Raw genomic sequence first — 24,169 nt, 5'->3', positions numbered from 1 at the left:
AAATTTATTTAACCAGTCTCCTATTATTGCATAGTTGTTATTTCATAGTTTCCTTGTGATAAACCATGATGGTATGAATATCCTTAAATATTAAATTTTGCACTTATTCATAATCATTTCCTTTGTATGAAGACCAGAAATAAGATTTCTGGGTCAAAGGTTTACACATTTAAAAAGCATTTGATGCATATTACCACATATTGAAGGGTATTTTAAAACCCATTTTGTTGAATTGACATCCTTTCATTAATGGTTTCCCTTAGAAAAATCTTTCTAGCTTCTTCTCTTACATTCTGTGTCTGATGTAATTTTGAAACAATTGAATATTTGTTGAATTTTGAGACGAAAAAGAACACCGTAATACTTAAAGCAAAGAATACTAAAATGCAGACTTGTTAAGGAAAAGAATGAAAATATTATTAGCTAATGTTGTTTCACATTCCTTATGCCAAAATAGACCCTGACATTTTTAACTGGCATTTTTATTAAGACAAGTAAATAAATATATTTCAAATACAAGGCATGGGGTCTCTAAGCCTGTGTTCAAGCGTGTATCAACTATTCGTAACTGTAGCTTTCTCTGCAGGACATTGAGTAGCACTGTAGAAGGAGAGGGTTTGTTTTTTTTAATGTTTGTTCAATAAATAATATTTCACTTTGAAATAATTTTCTGTTATTAAGAAAAATACTCCCATCTGGTATTTTTTTTCCCCACACAAGTTGTGCAATTGATGAGGTTGCTCTCTTGTGCTGTGAAAGCCCACTGGTGAATTTCCTTTTGCTTTTCTCAGGCAAACACCCTTTGTAGTCTTTCCAGGTAATTTTACAATTAATGTTCTAGAAGGCCAGAGAAAAATTGGTGATAATGAAACTGAGGGAATTGGGAAGCACCTCTGCTGAATAGCAAGGAAAGGTTTTCTTTCTGTCCTTTATTTCTCCTAATTTTAAAAAGGGAAAAAAAACACACCTCTTATTTATTTTGACATTGTTTTTCTGCCCTTTTTTTCAGTGATCTGCGGAGGGGGCGAGAGCTTTCTGTGTGCCAGTGGCATCTGTGTCCCCAGGAAACTGCTATGTAATGGCTACAACGACTGTGGCGACTGGAGTGACGAGGCTCATTGCAGTATGTGACAGGCTGTGTGGGGTTTGTCTGGGGGGACAGGGATTCCATTCAGGGGCCTGGAAACCAGCACCATTCCATCGTCCAGTACTGACAACCACCCGGCGCTTGGGTGGACTTCTTTTAGTTTGCTTTTCTTAAGTGAGCAAATGTGTTTATCTTCCCTCACTCCATGTGACAGCTGTGTGTTTGCACACCTTCCAAAGGCCTGATTTCATTAGGAACTCGACAGCTAGATGTGCTTTGGAACACATCAGGGACTGAAGTGTTTTTGCTTAAAGTATCTTAAAATTGGGAAAATGCTTTCTGTTTATTTTGTTTGGGTGAGGGTTTTTGTTTTTGTTTTTAAAGCTTTGAGTATAAAGGTCAACTTTTTTAAAAAAAGGATATTTTTAATAGGAAAATTTTTTACCCTCATGATTTTTAACAGTTGTGACACAGAAGATGCAAAATCTTTTGTTGGTTTATGCTTCCTCTAAATCTGGAGAGAGTGACGGCAAGAACTGTTTTGAATCCATGGATTGGTAGATTCAGCCTTAAACATCCTCAGTTTACTTACCATTGATTTGATCAGTCATTTTGACTAAAACGGTGGTTTATCCAATATTGTATTTGTGTGTTTGGGCTGCTTTACACAATACCACAGGCTGGGTGCCTTAAACAGCAGAAATGTATTTTCTCACAGTTTGGAGGCTGGAAAGTCCAAGATGAAGGTCCAACAGTGTCAGTTTCTGGTGAGAATTCTGTTCCTGGCTTGCAGGCAGCTGCCATCTGCCTGTGTGTTCACATAACCTCTTTGGAGAGGCGAAGGGAGAGGGGAGGAGAGAGAGCTCTGCTGTCTCTTCCTCTTCTTACAAGGGTATGAGCCCTATTCAGTTAAGGCCCCACCCTTATGACCTTTATCACCTCCTCACAGGCCCTGTCTCCAAATACAGTCATGTTGGGGTTTAGGGCTTCAACATACAAAGTTTGGGCAGACACAGACATTCAGTCCATATCAGATTTATATTCAGTTCTAAAATTGATTTGCAATTATGCAACAGATTAAAAGGAAAAATTAGCCTCAAGAATACATTGCAGGATCTGTGTCCAAAACAGGACCATATACAATGGTGTTCAAGTTGCTTTCTAATGGTTCTATGACCAGCAGTAGTTACTGTGGGAAAAGCTGTGTTTTATTCCCTGTAGGGGTTACCAAGGCTTTATAAGGGCTCATCTTAGTTGCTCACCTGAGTTGAAAGGTTCGTCTGGTGTGTTTGCCAGGAGGACCAACTCTTCATCCATATGAAGGGTTAGGATGCTTATTTACCATAACTTTTGAAAGACAGTATATTATGGTAATATTTAGGGTCAGTGTTTCCCAAACTGGTGTCCCATAGTACCTGAGTCTTGAAAAATGCTTGGGAAAAAAATAAGTTTGAGAAATGCTGTCTATCAGACCCACTTCTTAGAGATCTACAATACATATTCGTTCATTAAAGGTCCGGATAAATCCTACAGTTTAAAAAAAACACATTAATTTTATCTTGGTATTTCCTGAAAATTATTTGTTCATATATACCCTCACCTTTAATTAATTTATTTATTCGTGCATTTATTTATTTTGCATAATATCTAGCATCCTGTAGAATTTCAGTTAAGCCACCATATATTTTGGAAATGTTTTCACTAAGATATTTGTATTTATAATTTGGAATTCTCTCTTCAAAAAAACCTATGGCATGTGATTGTACATGAAAAACATTTTTTTTTGGATGTTTACTTACATTAGGGAGTATTGCTGTGGACTTGAGAACAAATATTGTGTAAAGCACCTACAGTAGGGATTTTAAGTGGTTCAGTAGAATTATATACAGTAACGGGAGTTACAGTGGAATCTCTTGTTTATCTCCCACTTATGGCCCATGTTATGTCATATGCAAATTCTGCATGTGCCTCTATCCCCACTGCTGGGCTAACACTGGCTTCATCATTATGTTCCTCCACTACATTGAACATTGCACTTTACACAGTAAGAGATTTCTGCTGCATTTGTCGAAACTGAATTTCAAGGAGTAAATTTTCCTAGTCAGTGACTGAACAAAGAAGGCAGTATTATTATTATGCAAGGTATTCAGCAATATCCTAGGAGTGCAAGAGTTTATTAAGACATGGGCCTTCTTCATAACCACACTTCAAAAACCATTTGGCTTAGTTTTTTGAGGAAATACATCCCTTCAGAATACTTGTCTATGAAAATGCTTAGTTGGACATTGAGAGCTTTGCATGCAATTGTTCCTGACCTTACAAGGACATCTGCCTCTGAGCTTTAACATTCAGTGCTTGTGGCATTTCAGCATGCATGTTTATAGAAGGTGCCACCCTCCTGTTGTCACCACCCTGCAGTGAAGGAATAGTGTTACCTCTGAATTAGGGCGTGGATACAAATCAGAGCTGGAATGCAACCCACAGATACTCCTGCGGGGAGAAGGAAATTTTGCTGGGCTTCCCACGTTCTGAGGGTCCTGGCGGGTACAGGAGGAGGATTGCCTTCCAAGGAAGGAAGGGAAGCGATTTGCTATTTGTGAGTTCCCTAATCAACTGTACTAGAAGCATTTACCTACATGATTTGATTGAATGTTCAGCGAGCGAAGTATTCTTCCTTTTTGTTCAGATGCAGAGCCGAGGCTCACTGCCATGAATGAATTTGCCAGTGTCTCAAAGTGCTAGATTTGAACCCACTCCTGAATGGGTCCAAATCTAACTGTTTTCTCTAAACTGTGCTGCCTCTGACTTGCCCATGTCCGTAAAAGTGCGAATTTGGTGAATGATTGTACTCCGATCATTCATAAGACAGGGAAATGTCTAGTTTGGTTGCTCTATTATGCTGAGGGAGATAATTGTCTTTTACAGGGGCTCTCCAGGTATCTGGGCCTGCTTATTGACCCTCCCCTGGCAACTCATTTTGCCATGTTTATCAGTCTCTTCCTGATCAGTAAAATGGACCGATTTCTAACCACCTAGAGCAATTTTAGTGGTATAGTGAAAAGATTTTTGAAGATGAAGGGTTTTCTTTTTTTTTTTTTTTTTTTAATTTCTAGCTCCGTGGCTCGAGGCAGGCTACTTCTCCAGGTTCTCCTTGTCATCAAGGCTGACAGCACAATTGCATCTCCAGGAAGCCCCACCTGCGGGGATTCGAATTCCATTGGTCTGGAGGGGGTGCCCAGGCGGCAGTACCTTTTGTAAAACTCCCCCAGTGATTCTCGTGTGCAGCCAGGTGTGAAACCACTGCCCTAGAGGGTGTCTGGTGTCTCTTTTGCTGCTAACATTCTATGTTTTTTTTTTTTTTTTTTTTGCGGTACGCAGGCCTCTCACTGCTGTGGCCTCTCCCGTTGCAGAGCACAGGCTCTAGACGCGCAGGCTCAGCGGCCATGGCTCACGGGCCCAGCCGCTCCGCGGCATGTGGGATCTTCCCGGACCGCAGCACGAACCCGCGTCCCCTGCATCAGCAGGCGGACTCTCAATTACTGCGCCACCAGGGAAGCCCGGTTGATTTATTTTTGAGGACTGTGGTGAACTAATTATACTGAGTTAACTAATTATCCTAGTTAGTATAATTAGTTATACTAATTATCACACAGTATAGTGATTAATATTATAAGGTCTTGAGTCAGGCTGCCTGTCTTCCTATTTCTTCTTTATCATTTCCGGCCTCTGTGGACACAGAAAGTTACTCAGTCTCTCTGGGCCTCAGTGTCCTCATCGGTAATATGGAGACAATAAGTAATAGTAACTACCTCTAGAATTGTTGGGCAGAATAATGAATCACTGGATGTCAAGCACAGAGACCAGTGTCTGGCATGCAGTAACTCTCAAAGGGCATTAGGATTTATGGTTGTGATTGTGGCTGTGATCTTATTCTCCATGCCCTCCCTCCTCCCAACACTGCTCCCACCGCTGCCCCGCCAAAGGTCATGTGATACATTGTAGAGGAGACAAATACTACAACATGCACAACGGTTTTCAAAGCAGCACCACATGAAGCTATGTAGAAAGGAGGCCACCCAAACAGCACAAAATAAAAACTGATATTCCAAATAATGTTTCCGAGTCATCAGAAATGACTGTACCGGGCTTCCCTGGTGGCGCAGTGGTTGGGAGTCCGCCTGCCGATGCAGGGGATGCGGGTTCCTGCCCCGGTTCCGGGGGGATCCCGCGTGCCGCGGAGCGGCTGGGACCGTGAGCCATGGCCGCTGAGCCTGCGCGTCCGGAGCCTGTGCTCTGCAGCGGGAGGGGCCACAGCAGTGAGAGGCCTGCGTACTGCAAAAAAAAAAAAAAAAAAAAACAGAAAAACTGTACCTACCATAGTTTCTTTACTAAGACGGGGCGCAAGTAAATACTAGAAAGATTTCCACCACATTAATAAAAATAAAAGTTTACCACTCTATGCCGATGGAGGAAGCTTCAGATGTGTGGAAGGTTCACTTCTGTTTAGTGACAGTCTGATTATGCGGAATCGATCAAATTATTGAATAATCTTGAATTCCCACTATGTGTGAAGCATGTTGTAGATACCTAGTAAATGTAGAGACTGTTAAGACATGGTTTCTTGCTTCATGACACTTTTAATCTAATCAGGGAAATGGCATCTAAAAATAGAGATCATTAAATATAGTGTTTTAGAACAATATAATAGATGTCACCGAGCAAAAGAAGATTGTGTTAAAAAAAAAAGGCCCTGTGAGTAGAGAAGAGTGCAGATCACTGGTTGCCAGCTTGGTGTGGAGAGACCTGATGGAAAAGACGGGATTAGAACTGGCCTTGGACTGAGGTGATGTTTGGATATTCCAGGACAGTAGCTCTCAACTGGGGGCAGTATTACTCCTGGGGGGTGTTTTGCAATGTATGGAGACCTGTTTGATTGTCACCACTGCAGAGGTCGGAGGGGATGCTACTGGCATTTAGTGGGCAGTGGCTGGGAGTGTTGATGAATATCACACGAGGCACAGGGTAGCTCCCCACAACAAAGAGTCCCCCAGCCCCAAATGTCAGCAGTACTGCGGTTGAGAAATCCTCCTTTGGAGCTAGAAGTCAATAGGTGAAAAAAACCCAGGAGGTCAAGAAGCCCGGATCACTGTAATAATCTGGGCAACTGTGGGCAAACTGGTTAACCTCTTTGGTCATCTCAAAACGAGGGCATCTCGGGATGGAAACTGAGCATCCATATTTGAATCCTGAGTTGAGGCAGCATGATTATGTTTATAGACTCATAGAGACTGAGCCAATTGAATGAGGCTCGTGATAAAAGGCTTTCTGTTCCTTAGCTCTCCCCTTTCATTTAATGACAATTTTGAGGGGTAAACGTTAGTCATTGTGATGCCAGACTGAAATAGATATTAACAAGAACTTCAGAAGTAACATTTTGTATCAAGCTCTCTTTCAGAAAAAAGGATCTGTATCTAGAAAAACACCTACCTTAGGTTACGCAAAATTATGCTTGTATTGAATGAGAAAATCACAGCAAGCAGCTTTTGCAGGTTTTGATCGTCGGCCCCAAATTACACTGACGACATCTCTTTTCAGTTCAAATAAACATTTATTCCAATAAAAGGAGGCACTGTGATCTTTGCTATTTGCTATGTATTTTTCTGGGTGTGCAGTGCCTTTGGTTAAGGCTTTGTGTGTTTACTAATTACACAGACCTTAGGGAGGCAACAAGTTGTTTTCCAAATGCAGCTAGTTTTGTAGCTAACCTCTGAAAATGGCATCTAACCAAGAAAGTCATAACAGTGGAAAGTTGCATCTGCACCTGTGTGAATAAAGAGGAATTTTTTAAAAATGTTTGAAGCATTTTCACTTATGAAATAAGTTAATAAGTGAGCGTTAATTTACAAAATATGTCCAATGAGGTGTTTTAGTATGAATTACCGGGGATCCCAGAATAGGCCACACACAGGGGCCACGTTGGAAACTTTTAGTGTGTTCCCAGGTTAATCAGATTCTGAAAGGAATATTTGATTTCCCAGTCCTATCATCAAAAAAATGAAGTGTACTGCTTAAAAAAATTAATTCGTATGGTTTAGAATCTGTCACCCCTCCACCCTGTCTCCTCCTTCAGGTAATGTAAGTACTTCTGCACTGATGGTCAAGGTGAGGACCCTGGTACTGCTGATTCTAGCATGCCGATTCAAAACTTCTCACAAGAGATGAAAATAAAAATCAAAAAGATCTTTTAAAACTTCCTGAGGAAATGTATATATCTTGATGCACAAATTCCCCAACCCTGGGATCTCTTTTTAGTCCTTATATTTTCCCTTATGATGGTTGTCCCAGGGGAAATGAAAAGTTAAAAGTACTTACAAAGTTCTGTATGTGTATAAGTGTGAGCATATGTGTATGCACGTGTGTGTTTGTGTATGTACACATACACACACCCTCTTAATGATGGCGCTGAACAGATGATCGCTAAGGCCCATTCCATTTCTAAAATGATGTCATTCTAAGAGTATTTAAGTAACTTTTTTTTAGAAGAATGCTCTTTGAAAGAGAAGTTGATGAATCATGTCAGTAACAAGTATAATATTTTGATGTGGCTAACAGTTTCACTGATCAATGCCCAAGACTTTTTAAAATAAATTTATTTCTTTATTTATTTTTGGCTGCGTTGGGTCTTCATTGCTGCTCACGGGCTTTCTCTGGTTGCAGCGAGCAGGGGCTACTCTTTGTTGCAGTGAGCGGGCTTCTCATTGCGGTGGCTCCTCTTGTTGCGGAGCACGGGCTCTAGGCACGTGGGCTTCAGTAGTTGTGGCACGTGGGCTCAGTAGTCGGGGCTTGCGGGCTCTAGAGCGCAGGCTCAGTAGTTGTGGCACACGGGCTTAGTTTCTCCGCGGCATGTGGGATCTTCCCGGACCAGGGATCCTACCCATGTCCCCTGCATTGGCAGGCGGATTCTTAACCACTGCGCCACCAGGGAAGTCCCTTTGCCCAAGACTTCTGATAATAAATTGTTATAGAGTTTGGGATGTTTATAGTAAAGAGGCAGCCATCACCAGTTGTATGAGATGCAGGCATCTGCTTGAGGAGGAACAATTAGCTGTAATTCAGGAGACTGGACTGTTGACCATTAGATTCTTGGTCTTTCTCAGCCAAGCAGACTGATCCTCACATGTGCCTCCATTTCTCACCTCTTTCCTTTGTTCTTGCTATTCCCTCTATTTGAAACCTGCTGAAGTTTTCATTCCATCCACTCTACCAAAATCCTCCTCATCTTCTGTGATCCCGCTCCAGCCTTACAAATCTATTTTTGAACTTCATTCACTTTAAATAAGGGAAAAAATAATACATTTAAGAAATCAAGTTTCTATTACATGCAGGCTTTACATGTATTTTAAACATTTTTACAGCTTTATTGAGGTATAATTTACATACTGTAAAAACCCATTGATTTTTAGTAAATTTATAGCATTGTGCAACCATCACCACAATCTACTTCTAGAACTCTTTCATCTCTCCCCACACTTTCCTTCTACCTATTTGCAGTCAGTCCCCACTCCCACATCTCCAGCCTTAGATTACCACTGCTCTGACATCTGTCTCTGTAAGTTTGCCTTTTCCAAGAACTTCATAAATGGGTTGCATAATACGTAGTCTTTGTATCTGGTTTCTTTCACTTAGCATAATGTTTCTGAGCTTCATCTATGCTGTCACATGTATCAGTAGTTTGATACTTTTAATTGGTGAATAGTATCCCATTGTAAGAATATACTACATTTTGCTTATCCATTTACCAGTCGTTGAGCATTTAGATTGTTTCCAGTCTTTGGCTACTATGGATAATGCTGCTGTAGACATTCACATACAAGTCTTTGTGTGGATATATGTTTCACTTCTCTTGGGTAGCTTTCTAAGTGTGGAATTCATGAATCACGTGATAAGGTTAGAGTTAAGTTTATAAGAAGCAGCCAAACTGCTTTCCAAAGTGGCATTATTATTATTTTACATCCCCACCAACTATATATGAGAGTTTCAGTTTCTTAAAATCCTTGCCAATACTTGGCATTATCTGTCTTATCTATTATAACTATTTTAGGGGATATGTAATAGTATCTTATTGTGGTTTACTTGCATTTCCTTAATGATTATATTGGGCACCTTTTCATGTGCTTATCAGCCATTCATATGTCTTTATGAAGACTTTCTATTCAAGATTTTTGCCTCTTTGTAATTGGATTGTTTGTCTTATTGAGTGTAAGACGTCTATATATATTCTGGATATAAGTCCTTTATCAGATAACATGCTTTGAAAATTTTTTTTTTCAGTATGTGGCTTGTCTTTTCATTTTTAAATAGTATCTTTGGAAGCACAAATATGTTTAATTTTAATGGATAACCATTATTTTTTTCTTTTAGCCTTGTGTTTTGTTGTTATAGTGAAGAATTCTTTGCCCTCCCCAAGGTCATGAAGATTTTTTTCCTGTGTTTTTTCCTAGAGGCTTCATAATTTTAGCTCTTACATTGAAGTCTATAATCCATTTTGAGATAATTTTTATGTATGGTTTGAGGTAAAGGTCAGAGTTCATTTTTGTGTATTTGAAATCCAATTGTCCCAACACCATTTGTTGAAGAGTATTCTTTTCCCATTTAATTGTCTTGGAAACTTACAGACATTAATTTATTATTTATACCTTCCCCTAAACTCTATTAAGTAATTGCTCTTATCCTAACTTCAAAAATAAGTTTACAGACTTATAAATTTTAACTAATACGCTCAAATTCCCACAGCTAAGGCATGATAGAACCAGGATAGGAGTTCTGTTTTACCCAAGAACAAGACCTATCTTCTTATTAAAATTTCCTTGCATGATGTTTATTCCAACATTAAACTATAAGCTTCCTGAGGTTTTATATCACTTATTCTTATCTTGGCACCATAATCTAGGACAGTACTGTTTATTTGAGGGTCATGCTGTGAAACATTCAATTGACTTAAGTGATGTGAAAGTAAGCAATGACTCTATAATCTAAATGACTTTTTCTCTTTGTTACGTTTATGCTTACCATGGGCAAAACTAGACTTTCATTTTAAAGGAAACATTTTTTAAGAAATAACTACTCACCCTCTATTAAGTGTTCATTCTGTATGAACATGAACTTCATTAGGAACCATGGTGAGTTGAGAATGTCTTTTCTCATATTTGACTCTAAAGGAGCTTTCAGGTGTCATAAAGTGGAACTCAGATAAATACTGTCAGGAAGTGATAAAAGCATTGTCTTGGGAGCCAGAGGGTCCTAGTCGTGGTTCTCCAGGAACTTGTTATGTGACCTTGAGCAAATCATTAGATCTCTCTGCACCACAGTCTCCTCACCTGTAAAAGAATAGATGTGGACCAGGTTACATTATGATTTCCCTCCCATGATATGCTTTCGTTATATAAACTGCTACTGTAACATCCTGTTCTGCTCTAATGAGCCATCGGTGTCTTCTCTTATTTTCAGATTGCAGCGAGAGTCTGTTTCACTGTCACACGGGCAAGTGCCTTAATTATAGCCTGGTATGTGATGGATATGATGACTGTGGGGATCTGAGTGATGAGCAAAACTGTGGTAAGTAGCACCATTTCCCTGAAGGTTTTCATTTAAAATTGCAGACATTTATAATCAAAAACTTGTAACTCATTGTTTTTTAATGTGATTAGTGGGTGAAATTACAAAATGATTGGTTTCTTAATTTTCCGAAAGAGGAAGTTTTTTAAATTATTAGTTTCAGTCATGTCTCATGTGTAAATGTAAGATTTCTTACAAAAAGTCATACTAAGGAAATGCTAGAGATGTGGAGTAGAAATGGGAGTTAACTTTTTTTTTTCTCTTTGAAAATGTTTGATTTCTTCTCTGGTTGGAGCCAGTGGCTCGTGTTTAGATTCTGAGCTCTTGAGCAAAACGTTGCAGACAGATATATTTTCTGTTCCTGATCCCCTTAATATGTATAACCAGAGACCCCTCCTTTATTTGATTGCCACACACTACGGGGGCAACTTCTGCAGTGGGGATATCGAAGGTTAGAAGGGTGCATCTGTTTTTTATGTACAGAAGCTGATCTTAACTTTTAAAGAAGGAACCTACCTCCTAGGTGCACGTTTGTACCTATAAACAGCATCTTCCCAATTCCTCACCCTCCCAGCCCCTGGTAACCAGCAGTCTACACTCTGTTTGAACAAAATCACATTTTTTTAGATTCCACATGTTAGTGATATCACACAGTATTTGTCTTTCTTTTTCTGGCTTATCTTATTTAGCATAAACTTATACAACACTCTATGTCAATTATATCTCAATTAAAAAAACAAGAATGACCCTACCTTTAAAAGAGCCAAGTTCAATTCTGAATGCCCTCTCATGAATTAAAACCAGCAAAATTCTTCTTGCTTATTTACCTTTCTGAATTTGTGATTAGCTTTTGAACTTTTTTTAGGTAGTATATTATTGAGTGACAGAAGAACTTTCTAATAGGAGCAGAAGGGCAAGGTGAGATGAGGCAGGACACTGGGAAAATGATGTGAAATGATTATTCAGCATTAGAGAATATCAAAAGAAATGCTGGGGGAGAATCAGGAGTGAGTCAGGGGAATGCCTCGGAGGAGTGGTGAATGTCCCAAATGGCCCCATGCTGGGAAACTCAGTAGTTCCTAGAAGCACCTGTGTAGCCACCTCTCACTGCATCCATAAGAATGTTGGAAAATGTACGTATGCGCAAAACATCCCACGGGTCACTAGATAGATATGGATTATCTTCTGGGATTGAGTAGTCTTGGGACACAAAGAATGAGACACCATTGTAATTGTATACATCATAAAATGTATAGTTTGTGGCCTTAGAGATTATCTACTCCAATTCCTCCTTTTACCAATAAGATAACTGGAGAAAAGACAGTAAAAATGAGGGAGGGGGGAATTGAGTGTAGCTTGGTAGTTCAGTAGGTCAGTGGAGAGGACCAGTGTATAGTTGGCATGTGAAAGACAGTGGTCTTACCAACTCAACCTAGTTCCTCTGAAGGTAGTAGGATATCATGAGGTTTGTGCTCTTAGGATGACTTTGTTTCTATCTAATGGTAATAATCACGATGTCCTCTTAGACCTTTCTCTGTCCCGGCTCCCCATCTTTAGCAGGCTGAGCATGTGCTGGCTCCGCTGGTTCCCACCCCATGCATCCCAGCCATTGTGTCTTTCTTCTTTTTTTTTTTTTTTTTTGTGGTACGCAGGCCTCTCACTGTTGTGGCCTCTCCCGTTGCGGAGCACAGGCTCCGGACGCGCAGGCTCAGCGGCCATGGCTCACGGGCCCAGCCGCGCCGCGGCACGTGGGATCCTCCCGGACCGGGGCATGAACACGTGTCCCCTGCATTGGCAGGCGGACTCCCAACCACTGCGCCACCGGGGGGGCCCATGTCTTTCTTCTTTTCTCTGCACCATTTCGTCCATCTTCTTCACTTAATTGCTCCCCTATATCCTTAAAGACCCGTGGTCCCTCCACAGGTCTGTTAAAGACAGTGGTGCTGTTAATGGAAATCCATGATAGTTCCTCATTATGGAATCTGTTATTCACGAATCTACATACATCTTTTAAAGGGTTGTTTATATTAAGGTTATTCCATGTCTCATATCAAAGAATCCTATAGGTTCTGCCCTCTGTGAGAGGAAACATCACTTAGTTCTCCTTTTTCCCCAGGAATATGTAGTTTGGGACAGAGGTTAAATCCAGGATAAAAAGAATCATTAAAAAAACCCAAATATTTTGCATTTCTTACCCAGCAGTTCTTTCAAGTATGAGTTATATATTTAGACAGTTCAATAGAAAACCTTAGCTTAGCATCAGGCAAGATGACAGGAGGAGATACCTGCCTCCGCAGTTTATCACAGAGAGGTAAGTTGCAATTCTTAGAAACATGACAGAGTTGTCACGAATCATCAAATCAGCTATCTACATTGTGAAACCCAAATCATAGTTCTGTTTATTTGAGCCAAATCACAAAATTTTCATAAGGAAAGAAAACAGTGACTAAACACAACAAAACCCAGAACAAGCTATGGGTCCTAGAAAAGCTGGGAGCTTGTTATTCATCTGAAAAGCAGTCAGGTCTTACCCCGTAGTGATGGTGGCCGGGGGGCCACATGGTTGCCCGGGAGGTGCCAGACCCAGAGTAGAAAGGTTATTGACGGTATTGGAATAATTGGAACAGACTCTCTTCTACTGGAACTTGTTCTACTGGAACAAGCCACACAGTTCTAAGTGTTTGTCATGCTGGTTCTCTCCATCCTCCTGAGTTTTTCTTTCCTCCAGACTGCAACCCCATAGAGGAGCATCGCTGTGGAGATGGACGCTGCATTGCCATAGAGTGGGTGTGTGACGGTGACCATGACTGTGGGGATAAGTCTGACGAGGTCAATTGCTGTGAGTGCCCTGAGGGCTTTCATTTTGCTTATTTTTCTACTTCTGCCTGTTTAGTCAAATACACTCAAGGTTCACTATCTAAACAGATTCTTGCACTTTGGTCCTAGCCTATACAGATAATAATTGAGTGGTGTGATGACAATAACAGCATAGTGTAACTGACTTCCGCCTCTCTTTCTCCAAAACTCCAAGCCTGATTCGGCTGCTCTGGCCAAGCGGGTGGCAGTTTTCTTTCTCATTGTCCACAAATATCCTTTCTGGGCCTGCGACTTTGTCAAAGGGAATGTTCTTCCCAGAGACTGGGGCACTTTTCTTCTGCAAACAATATATGAGCAGTTAAGTGGGAGCCTCCAGAGGTGCTCTCAGGTACCACATGTGGGAGAGCCAGGGGAGAACTGGCAGAGGTAAGAGAGCCTTCAGTGTTCATAGAGTTACGCAGAGTGTGCAATAATATTGTAACTTTAGAGCCTGTCTTATTTCTGGGTGAGTATATCAGGAGAAAACTCTAACTCAAAAAGACACATGCACGCCAATGTTCATTGCAGTACTGTTTACAATAGCCAGGACATGGCAGCAACCTTAATGTCCCTCGACAGATGAATGGATAAAGAAGATGTGGCACATATATACAACGGAATATTGCTCAGCCATAAAAAAGAATAAAATAATGCCATTTGCAGCAACATGGATGGACCTAGAGATGATCATACTAAGTGAAGTAAGCTAGACAGGGAAAGGCAAATATCATGTATCGTATGTGGAATCTAAAAAAATGATACTAATGAACTAATTTACAAAACAGAAACAGACTCACAGACATAGAAAACAAACATGATTACCAAAGGGGAAAAGTGGGTGGGTGAGGGATAAATTAGGAGGTTGGGATTAACATATACACACGGCTACATATAAAATAGATAACCAACAAGGTCCTACTGTATAGCACAGGGAACTATACTCAATATTTTGTACTAATCTATAAGGGAAAAGAATCTGAAAAGGAATAGATACATATATATATATATATATATAACTGAATCACTGTGCTGTACACCTGAAACTAACACGATATTGTAAATCAACTATCCTTCAATTAAAAAAACAAAGTCTTCAGGTAGCTATCACACTACCTGCCTAATAAAATCAAATATGGCTGATCACATTTTATTCCCTAGAAACTACAGTATACTCAGTAGGGGATAAAAAAATGATTGCATAACAGCAGCTATTTGTTAAAAGAGAGTAATATTGATCTGAAAGCGTTAATATGGTGCATTTTATGCATGTTCAAACTAATTAAACTCTTTATTCCATCTTTTGCTGTCTAATAAAAGCAGGAACAGCTGATACATATGAGATTGACTATTTAATTTGCCTATAATTTGAGACAAAATTACAAATGTGGGTTGCATGGTTTTTATTTTGACATAAGAAAAATCACATAAATTAATTAGGAAATGCAATGCCCAGCTTTCTTCTTTCCTGAACTTGTTTGAACTGGAATAGTACCTGAGTCCTTGCTTAGTGGACATAGTGGAACAGAGTGGACTGTATTTTGATGGATCTTGGAAAAGCAAGGACTTGGTGCTCATGTATGTATTTGTGTATGTGTGTGTGTATGTATGTGCGTATGTAGACCGTAAGTTGGTGAAGGCCGAGGTCATATGATACATGGGTTTCTAACGCTCTAAAAGACAATAGGGATAAAATTAAGACAACCTTCAGAAATTGGAAGGTTAATGGCCACTAGACCATCCCTTTTAAATGTCAGACATCGTAAGCAAGTTTTGAAATAAAGTGTTTATTGTGGGGTAGGTACTATGCAAGTCTTTCACATATACCACTTCATTAGTGCATTAGGTCAGGTTGGTGCAGAGTGAAATGTTGGGGCTTGGGTTAGAAGAGCTTGCCTTCACATTCTGGCCGTACCTTTTAACAGCCTTGAGACTTTGAGGCAAACACTAAACTCTCTAAGCTTCAGTTTCCTTCTTCTAAACAAGGTCGATAATATCCATTTGCAAATTTGCTCTGAGGATTTGAGATTAGACACCTAATACTCCTAGCACAGTTATTGCCATATAGTAAGCCTTTAATAAATGGTAGCTTTTATATTAGTAGTATAACTACTACCATCATTAATACTGTTTTTCACCATGCAATGATCAAGAAAAAATTTTCAGTGAGTGCTACTTAATAAGGGAAGAGAAATTCCTGAAAGGAAACTTTCCATTCCAAAGATACTTGGAATGAACAAAATGAATGATATATTCATTCATTTATGCAGAACATTCAGAAATTTAGAACACTTCATTCTTGGTGATGCCAGATAAATGGGAATCATTGATGTGATCTATAGACTGAAAGAAGTAGAGATAATTAAAAGGCATGTTATTTTGGCATTTCCTAGCATGTCACAGCCAGGGTCTGGTGGAATGCAGGAGTGGCCAGTGTATCCCCAGCACTTTCCAGTGTGATGGAGACGAGGACTGTAAGGACGGAAGTGATGAGGAGAGCTGCACCAATGGTAAGTGTGTGCTGCAGCCCCGGAAACGGTCCTGACCGGTGGGCCTTGCCTTGGGAGCACAGCAAAAAGTTGGAAGTTACCTACAGCTTAAAGGATCCCCATATAAATAATGCCAGATTGCCTAATGCACTGGTCCTCACAGCTCTGGTCAGCCAGAAACCCTTGCTTATGGTAAATGTAACTCTCATGCAACTTACACTGAAAAATCATCCCTAAGGGTGAAGAGTAGAGGTTAAACACTTAAACAGCATGGGCAGATTCAGTTAGATGTTTTATGGGGAAACACCACAATAAAGAGAAAAATGTAGCGTATAGTATTCAATTCAATTAGATTTCAATTAGAAATAACTGGCTTCTGAAATTAAATGTAACGGCTTCCTAAAATAACCATGTACAGAGAAGCAGTTTAATGCCTCACATCTTAACTGGGGTATAATTGCTTTACAATGGTGTGTTAGTTTCTGCTTTATAACAAAGTGAATCAGCTATACATATATCCCCATATGCCCTCCCTCTTGCGTCTCGCTCCCACCCTCCCTATCCCACCCCTCTACGTGGTCACAAAACACCGAGCTGATCTCCCTGTGCCATGCGGCTGCTTCCCACTAGCTATCTATTTTTACATATGATAGTGTCTATATGTCCATGCCACTCTCTCACTTCATCCCAGCTTACCCTTCCCCCTCCCCGTGGCCTCAGGTCCTTTCTCTACATCTGCGTCTTTATTCCTGTCCTGACCCTAGGTTCTTCAGAACTATTTTTTTTAAATTCCATATATATGCGTTACCATACGGTATTTGTTTTTCTCTGACTTACTTCACTCTGTATGACAGTCTCTAGGTCCATCCACCTCACTACAAATAACTCAATTTCATTCCTTTTTATGGCTGAGTAATATTCCATTGTGTATATGTGCCACATCTTCTTTATCCATTCATCTGTCCATGGACACTTAGGTTGCTTCCATGACCTGGCTATTGTAAATAGAGCGTCAATGAACATTGTGGTACATGACTCTTTTTGAATTATGGTTTTCTCAGGGTATATGCCCAGTAGTGGGATTGCTGGGTCATATGGTAGTTCTATTTTTAGTTTTTTAAGGAACCTCCATACTGTTCTCCATAGTGGCTGTATCAATTTACATTCCCACCAACAGTGCAAGAGGGTTCCCTTTTCTCCACACCCTCTCCAGCGTTTATTGTTTGTAAATTTTTTGATGATGGCCATTCTGACTGATGTGAGGTGATATCTCATTGTAGTTTTGATTTGCATTTCTCTAATGATTAGTGATGTTGAGCATCCTTTCATGTGTTTGTTGGCAATCTGCATATCTTCTTTGGAGAAATGTCTATTTACATCTTCTGCCCATTTTTGGATTGGGTTGTTTGTTTTTTGATATTGAGCTGCTTGTAAATTTTTGAGGTTAATCCTTTGTCAGTTGCTTCATTTGCAAATATTTTCTCCCATTCTGAGTGTTGTCTTTTCGTCTTGTTTATGTTTTCCTTCCAAGCAATATACTTAAATACACTTTAAAAGGAGTCTGATATTATCTGTGAAACCCCCAAAGAAAAAGTAAATCAAATAAGTTGGTTTTTTTAAGTGTGTCTATTTCTGCCAGAAAAGAAAGCTCTACACTGATTGTTTTAAGTCCCAGTTTGTGTAGAAGCATCTCTCAGTACAGGGTTGGTAATATCCTTTGGCTTAAAAATCACTACATTTGCTTATAATTGACCTTACCTCTTACCAACATAGCCTAGTTGTTAAGAATGTGGATGTTGCCGCCCAGCTGCCTGGGTTCAAACCCCAGCTCTGCCACCTACTCCCTGGTTGACTTTAGTCCAGTAACTTAACCCTGTTACATTTCAGTTTCTGTGTCTGTAATCTCAGAATAATGATAACTACTTAATAGAGATGGCACATGGTGAGCACTCAATAAATGTAAGTTCTTATCACATGGCTGCTATGTGAAAGCAAGTCTTAGGCTGTGTATATTCCAAATCAGCTAATGAGATTGGTCACCGATAACTAAATTAGCTTTTTCATAGTGAATATTGATCATTAGGATGGCTTTAATGAAAACGCATTTCAGACCTAAAGGGAGAGCCTTTTAATCACAGATTTAGTCCATAAAAAACTAGATAACGAGTGCTTCATTTTACCAGGTTTGTTTTTTTTTTGCGGTATGCGGGCCTCTCACTGCTGTGGCTTCTCCCATTGTGGAGCACAGGCTCCGGACACGCAGGCTCAGCGGCCGTGGCTCACGGGCGCAGCCGCTCCGTGGCATGTGGGATCTTCCCGGACGGGGGCACAAACCCGTGTCCCCTGCATCGGCAGGTGGACTCTCAACCACTGCACCACCAGGGAAGCCCCATTTTACCAGTTTTAAAATTCAGAAGGAATTCCCTTTCTAGCCATGAGTTATTGTGTGCATGTCAGCCAAGCAACTCCCTTTTGATCGAATAGTTCTTTCTCTCTACGTAATTCAATGCTGTTTGAAATAATTTTGGATTTTTTTACTATGCAGTGGCAGGATTTGAAAATACTTCCTTCCATGTGTGAGATGTTAGAAAGTCACATGATAAAATGGATCACAAAGTAAAATTGTAGCATCTTTATCCACTCTAATGAATTCAATATAATAAAAGTATATTGTGGTGCTGGGAATTTAGTGGCAAGCAAAACGGCTGATGCGGCTAGCAGGCTCCTGGGGGAGACAAGCCGATACAAATAATTGTGCTGGTCCTTGTCTAACTGGGGAGTGACATAGGCCAGGAGGGAAATTCAAGGTGCTAGGATGCCACGTATTGGATGCATGTCCTGGTAAAGGGCCTCTGGGAAGCTTCCCTGAGATGGAGCTGTAGGAGCCACAGTCTGAAGAATGAATGGAATTAACAAAGGAGAGTGGGGCTGGAGAAAGAATTTTAGACACAGGGAACCGCTTGGCCAAAGGCACGGAGGTGGCAGGAAGGAGCAAGGTAGTTTAGAGTAGTGGGAGAAGGCCACTGCGTTCGGCGAGCTGAGACTGAAGGGGAGCGAGTTACAAGCGTCAGCAGTGATCGAAGGCTGGTTCTGCTCAAACAGGCTGGGAGGGGGTCTGGGACTGCTTCTGCCAGGACTCGGGGCCCTATTCAAGATTTAGGCCATTACAACCCTCAGCCTCACTCTCAACCTTCCTGTTCAGTCTCCCTTAAGCTCCAGTGACTCCAGCCTGTGTACTTTTTACTCCAGGCCTTTGCATATCCTGCTGTCTGCTTGGGAAACCCATCCTTCCCTCTTATCCACCTTACCCCATCTGCCTGAAAAACTCCTTTGAGAAGCTTTACTCTTACTGTCGTCGTTTGCGTTTACTGCTTTTTGCACGGACCTTCAGTGGAGCAATGATCACGTGGCATCGTAAGATTGCGTTCATGATGATATCCCTAATTAGGGTGGAAATTATCAGGGTTTTCTGTCTTTTAATGCTCAGTGCCTAGCTGGTCACATAAGTTGTCACATAGTGGGCGCTTAATACTGGCTGAAATAATGAATGCATGCTGTCTTAATAAAATTTCTTCAAGAGACTAAATTCATGGAACTTATCCTGGCTTACCTTGCAAAAAAAAGTTTGACCTGCTAACATTAAAAAAAGAAAAGGAGTGATATCTATTTTATGCAAGGCTGTGATATATAGTGTTGTTCATTAATGGTACTGGAAGGGAGAAAGAGTCCAGAATACGAAATATTATATTTAGAATTATAGATAAGATTATAGATAAGTCTTAGAATTATAGATAAGAAAGTCCAGTATAATAAATATTGTCTTAGAATTACAGATAAGAATGATTGTATGTATACCCATACTGTTATTTATATTTAAAACTGCCTTGCAAGATTTTCAAGGTTCCACATGACGTGTCTGAGTAATTGACTATAATGGGGGTGAGCTAGAAAGAGAACAAGCAGTAATTTATTACCTTATCCATTTAATCTACAAATGACCAGGAAATCAATGGGAAAAGCAGTTTCCTCTCCACATACCTTAAGGAAAAGCCATTAGGTTGATGTTACTGTTGTCATCCATTTGGAAACAAGAAACCCAATTCTCAGATCATTGCAGCTAGGCCAGTGCTACTTTCCAAGGACACAGAAAATATGGATAACAGCTGCTTAAGACTTATGCCATGATAAAGTATCCTTATTGTATTGATGTTGATGCCTTATTTATTATTAAGGAAAGCATTTTCCTTAGAGGAAAGACTAGAGTTGGGATCAAATGAGTCTTAAAAATATTGGCCCTTCCCTCAAATCACTTGAATTTTATTTTGTCATCAACTCCATGCACCCATGTAAATGTAAGATGCTCTCTTTTCCATTAAAAGCAGCGACAGATGATTTTTGAAGGATGGGTTGCCTCTTCTTTATTCCTACAGAATCTCAACATGTGTTCAAAATTTTTGGAGAAGTTGGAAGGAAATTAAAGTTGTGTCCTTCCTCGGTTCTGGATCCTTCAGATCCTCGTGCATGGAATTTATAGTTGCTGATGAAAGTAAATGTGCTTTTACCCCGCCTGTAGGTCAGACTCCGTGTCAAGAAGGAGATCAAAGATGCCTCTACAGTTCCTGCCTTGATTCATGTGGTGGTAGCTCTCTTTGTGATCCCAGCAACAGTCTGAATAATTGTAGTAAGTACAGTTGCTGCTGACAAATTCAATTACCACGTCAGGCTATGTATTCAGTTTTATCCTCTTGCATTGACATTAAAATGCTGAAGTGTGGAATCCCTCCAAAATATGTATATATATATTTCTCTCTTTTTCTAAAGGTTGCATGTGGTAGCAGAAAAGAAGCAAAATGGTCTTAATTAACTTAAATCATAAACAAATGTGTCATCATGAATGGGCTATAAATCCATTGCTTAATGTCATTGCCGTGACTTTCCACTCAACGTCAGCTCCTATATATTATTTTCTTGGCTGCATCTGCAGGAAAATGCTATCTTTCTTCCTTTTTAAAGCCCAACTTCAAAAATGGAAACTTTATCCAAGAAGTAAATATGAAGTTCATTTAAATAGCCACATAAAACTTTGGCGGCCTGTTCTTGTAATAAAATGTATTCTCACCCTTCCAGGAACTTTGCTGACCTGTAATGACCTCGCTACAAATGGTGCAGACAGGTGGCTGTATCCAAACTGGCTTCAGGAGGAGGAATGATTAGGGGAAGATTGAATGGGCAGGGGTAGCAGGAAGACTCTCTCGGGAAATTTTAGATGAATTGGAAAGCCCCCAAAGACTGATTTCTAGTAATGGCTTGCTTACTTCTGGGCTCTGCTTTCACATTCTACTCCCTTCTTTCACTTTTTAGAATTAATTTTTGGCTTCCCTGTCAGCTTGGGCTTGAGATTTAGAAGCAGGTCTGTCAGCTTTCAGTTGACAAGAAGGTATGACTTCTTAGCACAGATCCCAGCAGTGAAGGCCCCTGGAGGCCGGGAGGTTGAAAGGCTGAAGGGTTTGGGTCCCTGGATTTGCTGAAGTTTTCAGATCCTAATTCTACTTTGTGACCTTTCTGGGTCAATGTAGAGCTTATGGGTGGCAGGTAGCCCGTACCCCTTAGGGGATATCAAGGGGTGAAAACAGTGGGCTGGATAGGAGTGTGAGGGCCACAGCCAATTAATAACCCAGACTAACAAGATTTTTTGTTTAATTTCACAAGGACTTAATAACTGTTTGGCCGAAAGCACAATACCCAGCCCTCCTCCATTTCCCATAGGAGAGAACAGTACAGATATCAGTCTGACCGCTAAGACACACTACCATTTTATTCACTCTAAAATGATTAAATATATGTCTATGTATGTGTATATATGTATATACATATGATTTGACTTTGCTCATCTCCCAGTCTGCCCTGGAACTCTTTCAGAATCATTTTTTTTTACTTCACCTTGAACTTGGGCTGTAGCATTTTGGACAGTGACAGTATTGTCTCAGACACATGTATTTTATTAAAGTTTTGGGGGTTGTCTGACATGTAATGGCACTTACTGTTAGATTAAAAAATGGTGAGAGAGCAATGTTAGTCTGTGTCAAATTTAGGCAGGGAGTAACCAAGTATATGTTATCCTATTTTCTCTATACTTGAAATATTTCAAGATTAAAAATAAAAATAAGTTATCACCTGTCCAAAAAAAAAGGAACTTGTAGGAAGGGCACTAGATAACTCAGCTGGTATGTATGTTGACTTAAAAAAAATGCACAACGTGAGAGTTGCGAGTTAAGTTTTATTGGGCAAAATGAGGACTGCAGGCCGGGAGATAGCATTTCAGATAACTCTGAAAAAACAGGTAGTCAGGAATGTTAAAAGATTATTATTAATCAAAGAATACCAGATATCTCAAGTTAAGGAATTTAGCGCTTTTCTATGTATGGGAAGATGCAAGAGTCTTGACTCCCTGAAATAATTCCTTTGATACGCACCTCAGCTCTCCCGGCCAGTATCCAGTGTTTTCACATCCTGAGTTTCCTCAGGGCTCACCGCAGGGAGTGGCTGCAGTCTGATGGCTGCTAGATGGCAGGTATTCTTTTCAGCCCTGAGTTTCAGCTCACGTTGGAGGGCTACAATCATTGGTGACTGTGACATCCTTCGTTCATTGATATGGCAGGAAATATTCCATTTATCATGTATATTCAACCAGTATTTCTAGTGTGTCTGTGATGTCCCAGGCACTGGGATGGGCACTGGGCACTTTGATGGCAATGAAGGGAAACATGATTCCAGCCTTCCTGGAGCTAACTTTTCAACAGTGGGATCATATGGCCACCTTCCCATTCATATATACAACTTTGGTTTTCTTCTTTTTTTTTTTTTTTTTGCGGTACGCGGGCCTCTCACTGTTGTGGCCTCTCCCATTGCGGAGCACAGGCTCCGGACGCGCAGGCCCAGCGGCCGTGGCTCACGGGCCCAGCCGCTCCGCGGCATGTGGGATCTTCCCGGACCAGGGCACGAACTCGTGTCCCCTGCATCGGCAGGCGGACTCTCAACCACTGCGCCACCAAGGAAGCCCTGGTTTTCTTTTTATGTTCTTCAAATACACTCAAACCATTTCCCTAGCATCTCACCACCTCATCAGCTTCCTCCTTCATCACAGATGTTCTTGCCACGTTCTCTCCATATATATTCAGCAAACATTGGAACACCCCCTTTTCCGAGTATCAGGCATTGGGCTTGTCCTTGGTCTCCATTCCTTCTGTGTTATTAAAAATAAGCGTTGGAGAAAAAAGTACATGAGTGAACATTTAGAACTAAAGGTTGATGGAGTACTGTGGGAAACTTGGGGGGGGGTCCCTGAGGCATGACCGTCATACCTGGCTTCATACAGCCATGGCGATCATGGGCGCGAGGAGAGACCCATGCCCAGGAGCTGCTGTCTCTGCTAGGCACATAAGCAGTGTATATGCCTAACTTCCAGCTGAGAGCAAAGATGTTATTCCTTCTTTTTCAAGGAGCTTCAGGATGGTGTGTGTCTACTTGGTTCTCTGTAAATATGGACGAGTATCATCTCCTCTCAGAAAACTCTTCATGCACTTGAAAATGTGATTAATTGTTTAAAGATCTTTGACACTGTCAGAGACTACTGTTATTTAGATTCTGGAGCACGACTGAGCAGCGCTCTCTTTCTCTGGCTCCCTGCCAGTGGGGAATATGAGTTTGGAAAACGTGGACATTCTTTCCAGTGGAGTCAGCCTCTCACTGGAGTTGCTGGGAGGCTAGTCCTTAAAGATAATGGTTCTTGCCACCCCATAAAATATTATAATAACGTTCCAATGGTCCCTGAAGATATACTGGGTGGGACCCTGGCATCAGTATTTTTAAAATTCCCCAGGTGACCCCAGTGTGCAGCAAAAGTTGAGAATTATTGCTTTGTGGGCTGACGAGGCTGCTGGGATTAGTGACATCCTGAAATTGGGTGTGAAAAAAAGTCTTCGTGGTTTTCTTTTCCTTTTTTTTTTTTTTTTTTTTTTTTTTTTTTTGCGGTACGCGGACCTCTCACTGTTGTGGCCTCTCCCGTTGCGGAGCACAGGTTCCGGACGCGCAGGCTCAGTGGCCATGGCTCACGGGCCTAGCTGCT

General features: G+C 40.7%; 1 protein-coding gene across 1 annotated transcript in view; it reads left to right on the top strand.

Moving 5' to 3' along the window:
• CORIN (corin, serine peptidase) overlaps positions 1-24,169 on the top strand; it is a 265,617-nt gene that overhangs the window by 165,427 nt on the left and 76,021 nt on the right. Inside the window, 5 exon segments of the mRNA XM_089911890.1 lie at positions 1,010-1,123; positions 10,595-10,702; positions 13,431-13,541; positions 15,949-16,065; positions 20,618-20,725. Of these exon segments, the coding sequence (XP_089768016.1) occupies positions 1,010-1,123; positions 10,595-10,702; positions 13,431-13,541; positions 15,949-16,065; positions 20,618-20,725 (558 nt within the window).

This window comes from Delphinapterus leucas, chromosome 5 (assembly GCF_059928025.1).
Source record: "Delphinapterus leucas isolate spDelLeu-1000000601 "Yukka" chromosome 5, BTC_Dleu_Yukka2, whole genome shotgun sequence".
NCBI lineage: Eukaryota > Metazoa > Chordata > Mammalia > Artiodactyla > Monodontidae > Delphinapterus > Delphinapterus leucas.
This window is presented reverse-complemented; position numbering and strand designations above follow the sequence as displayed.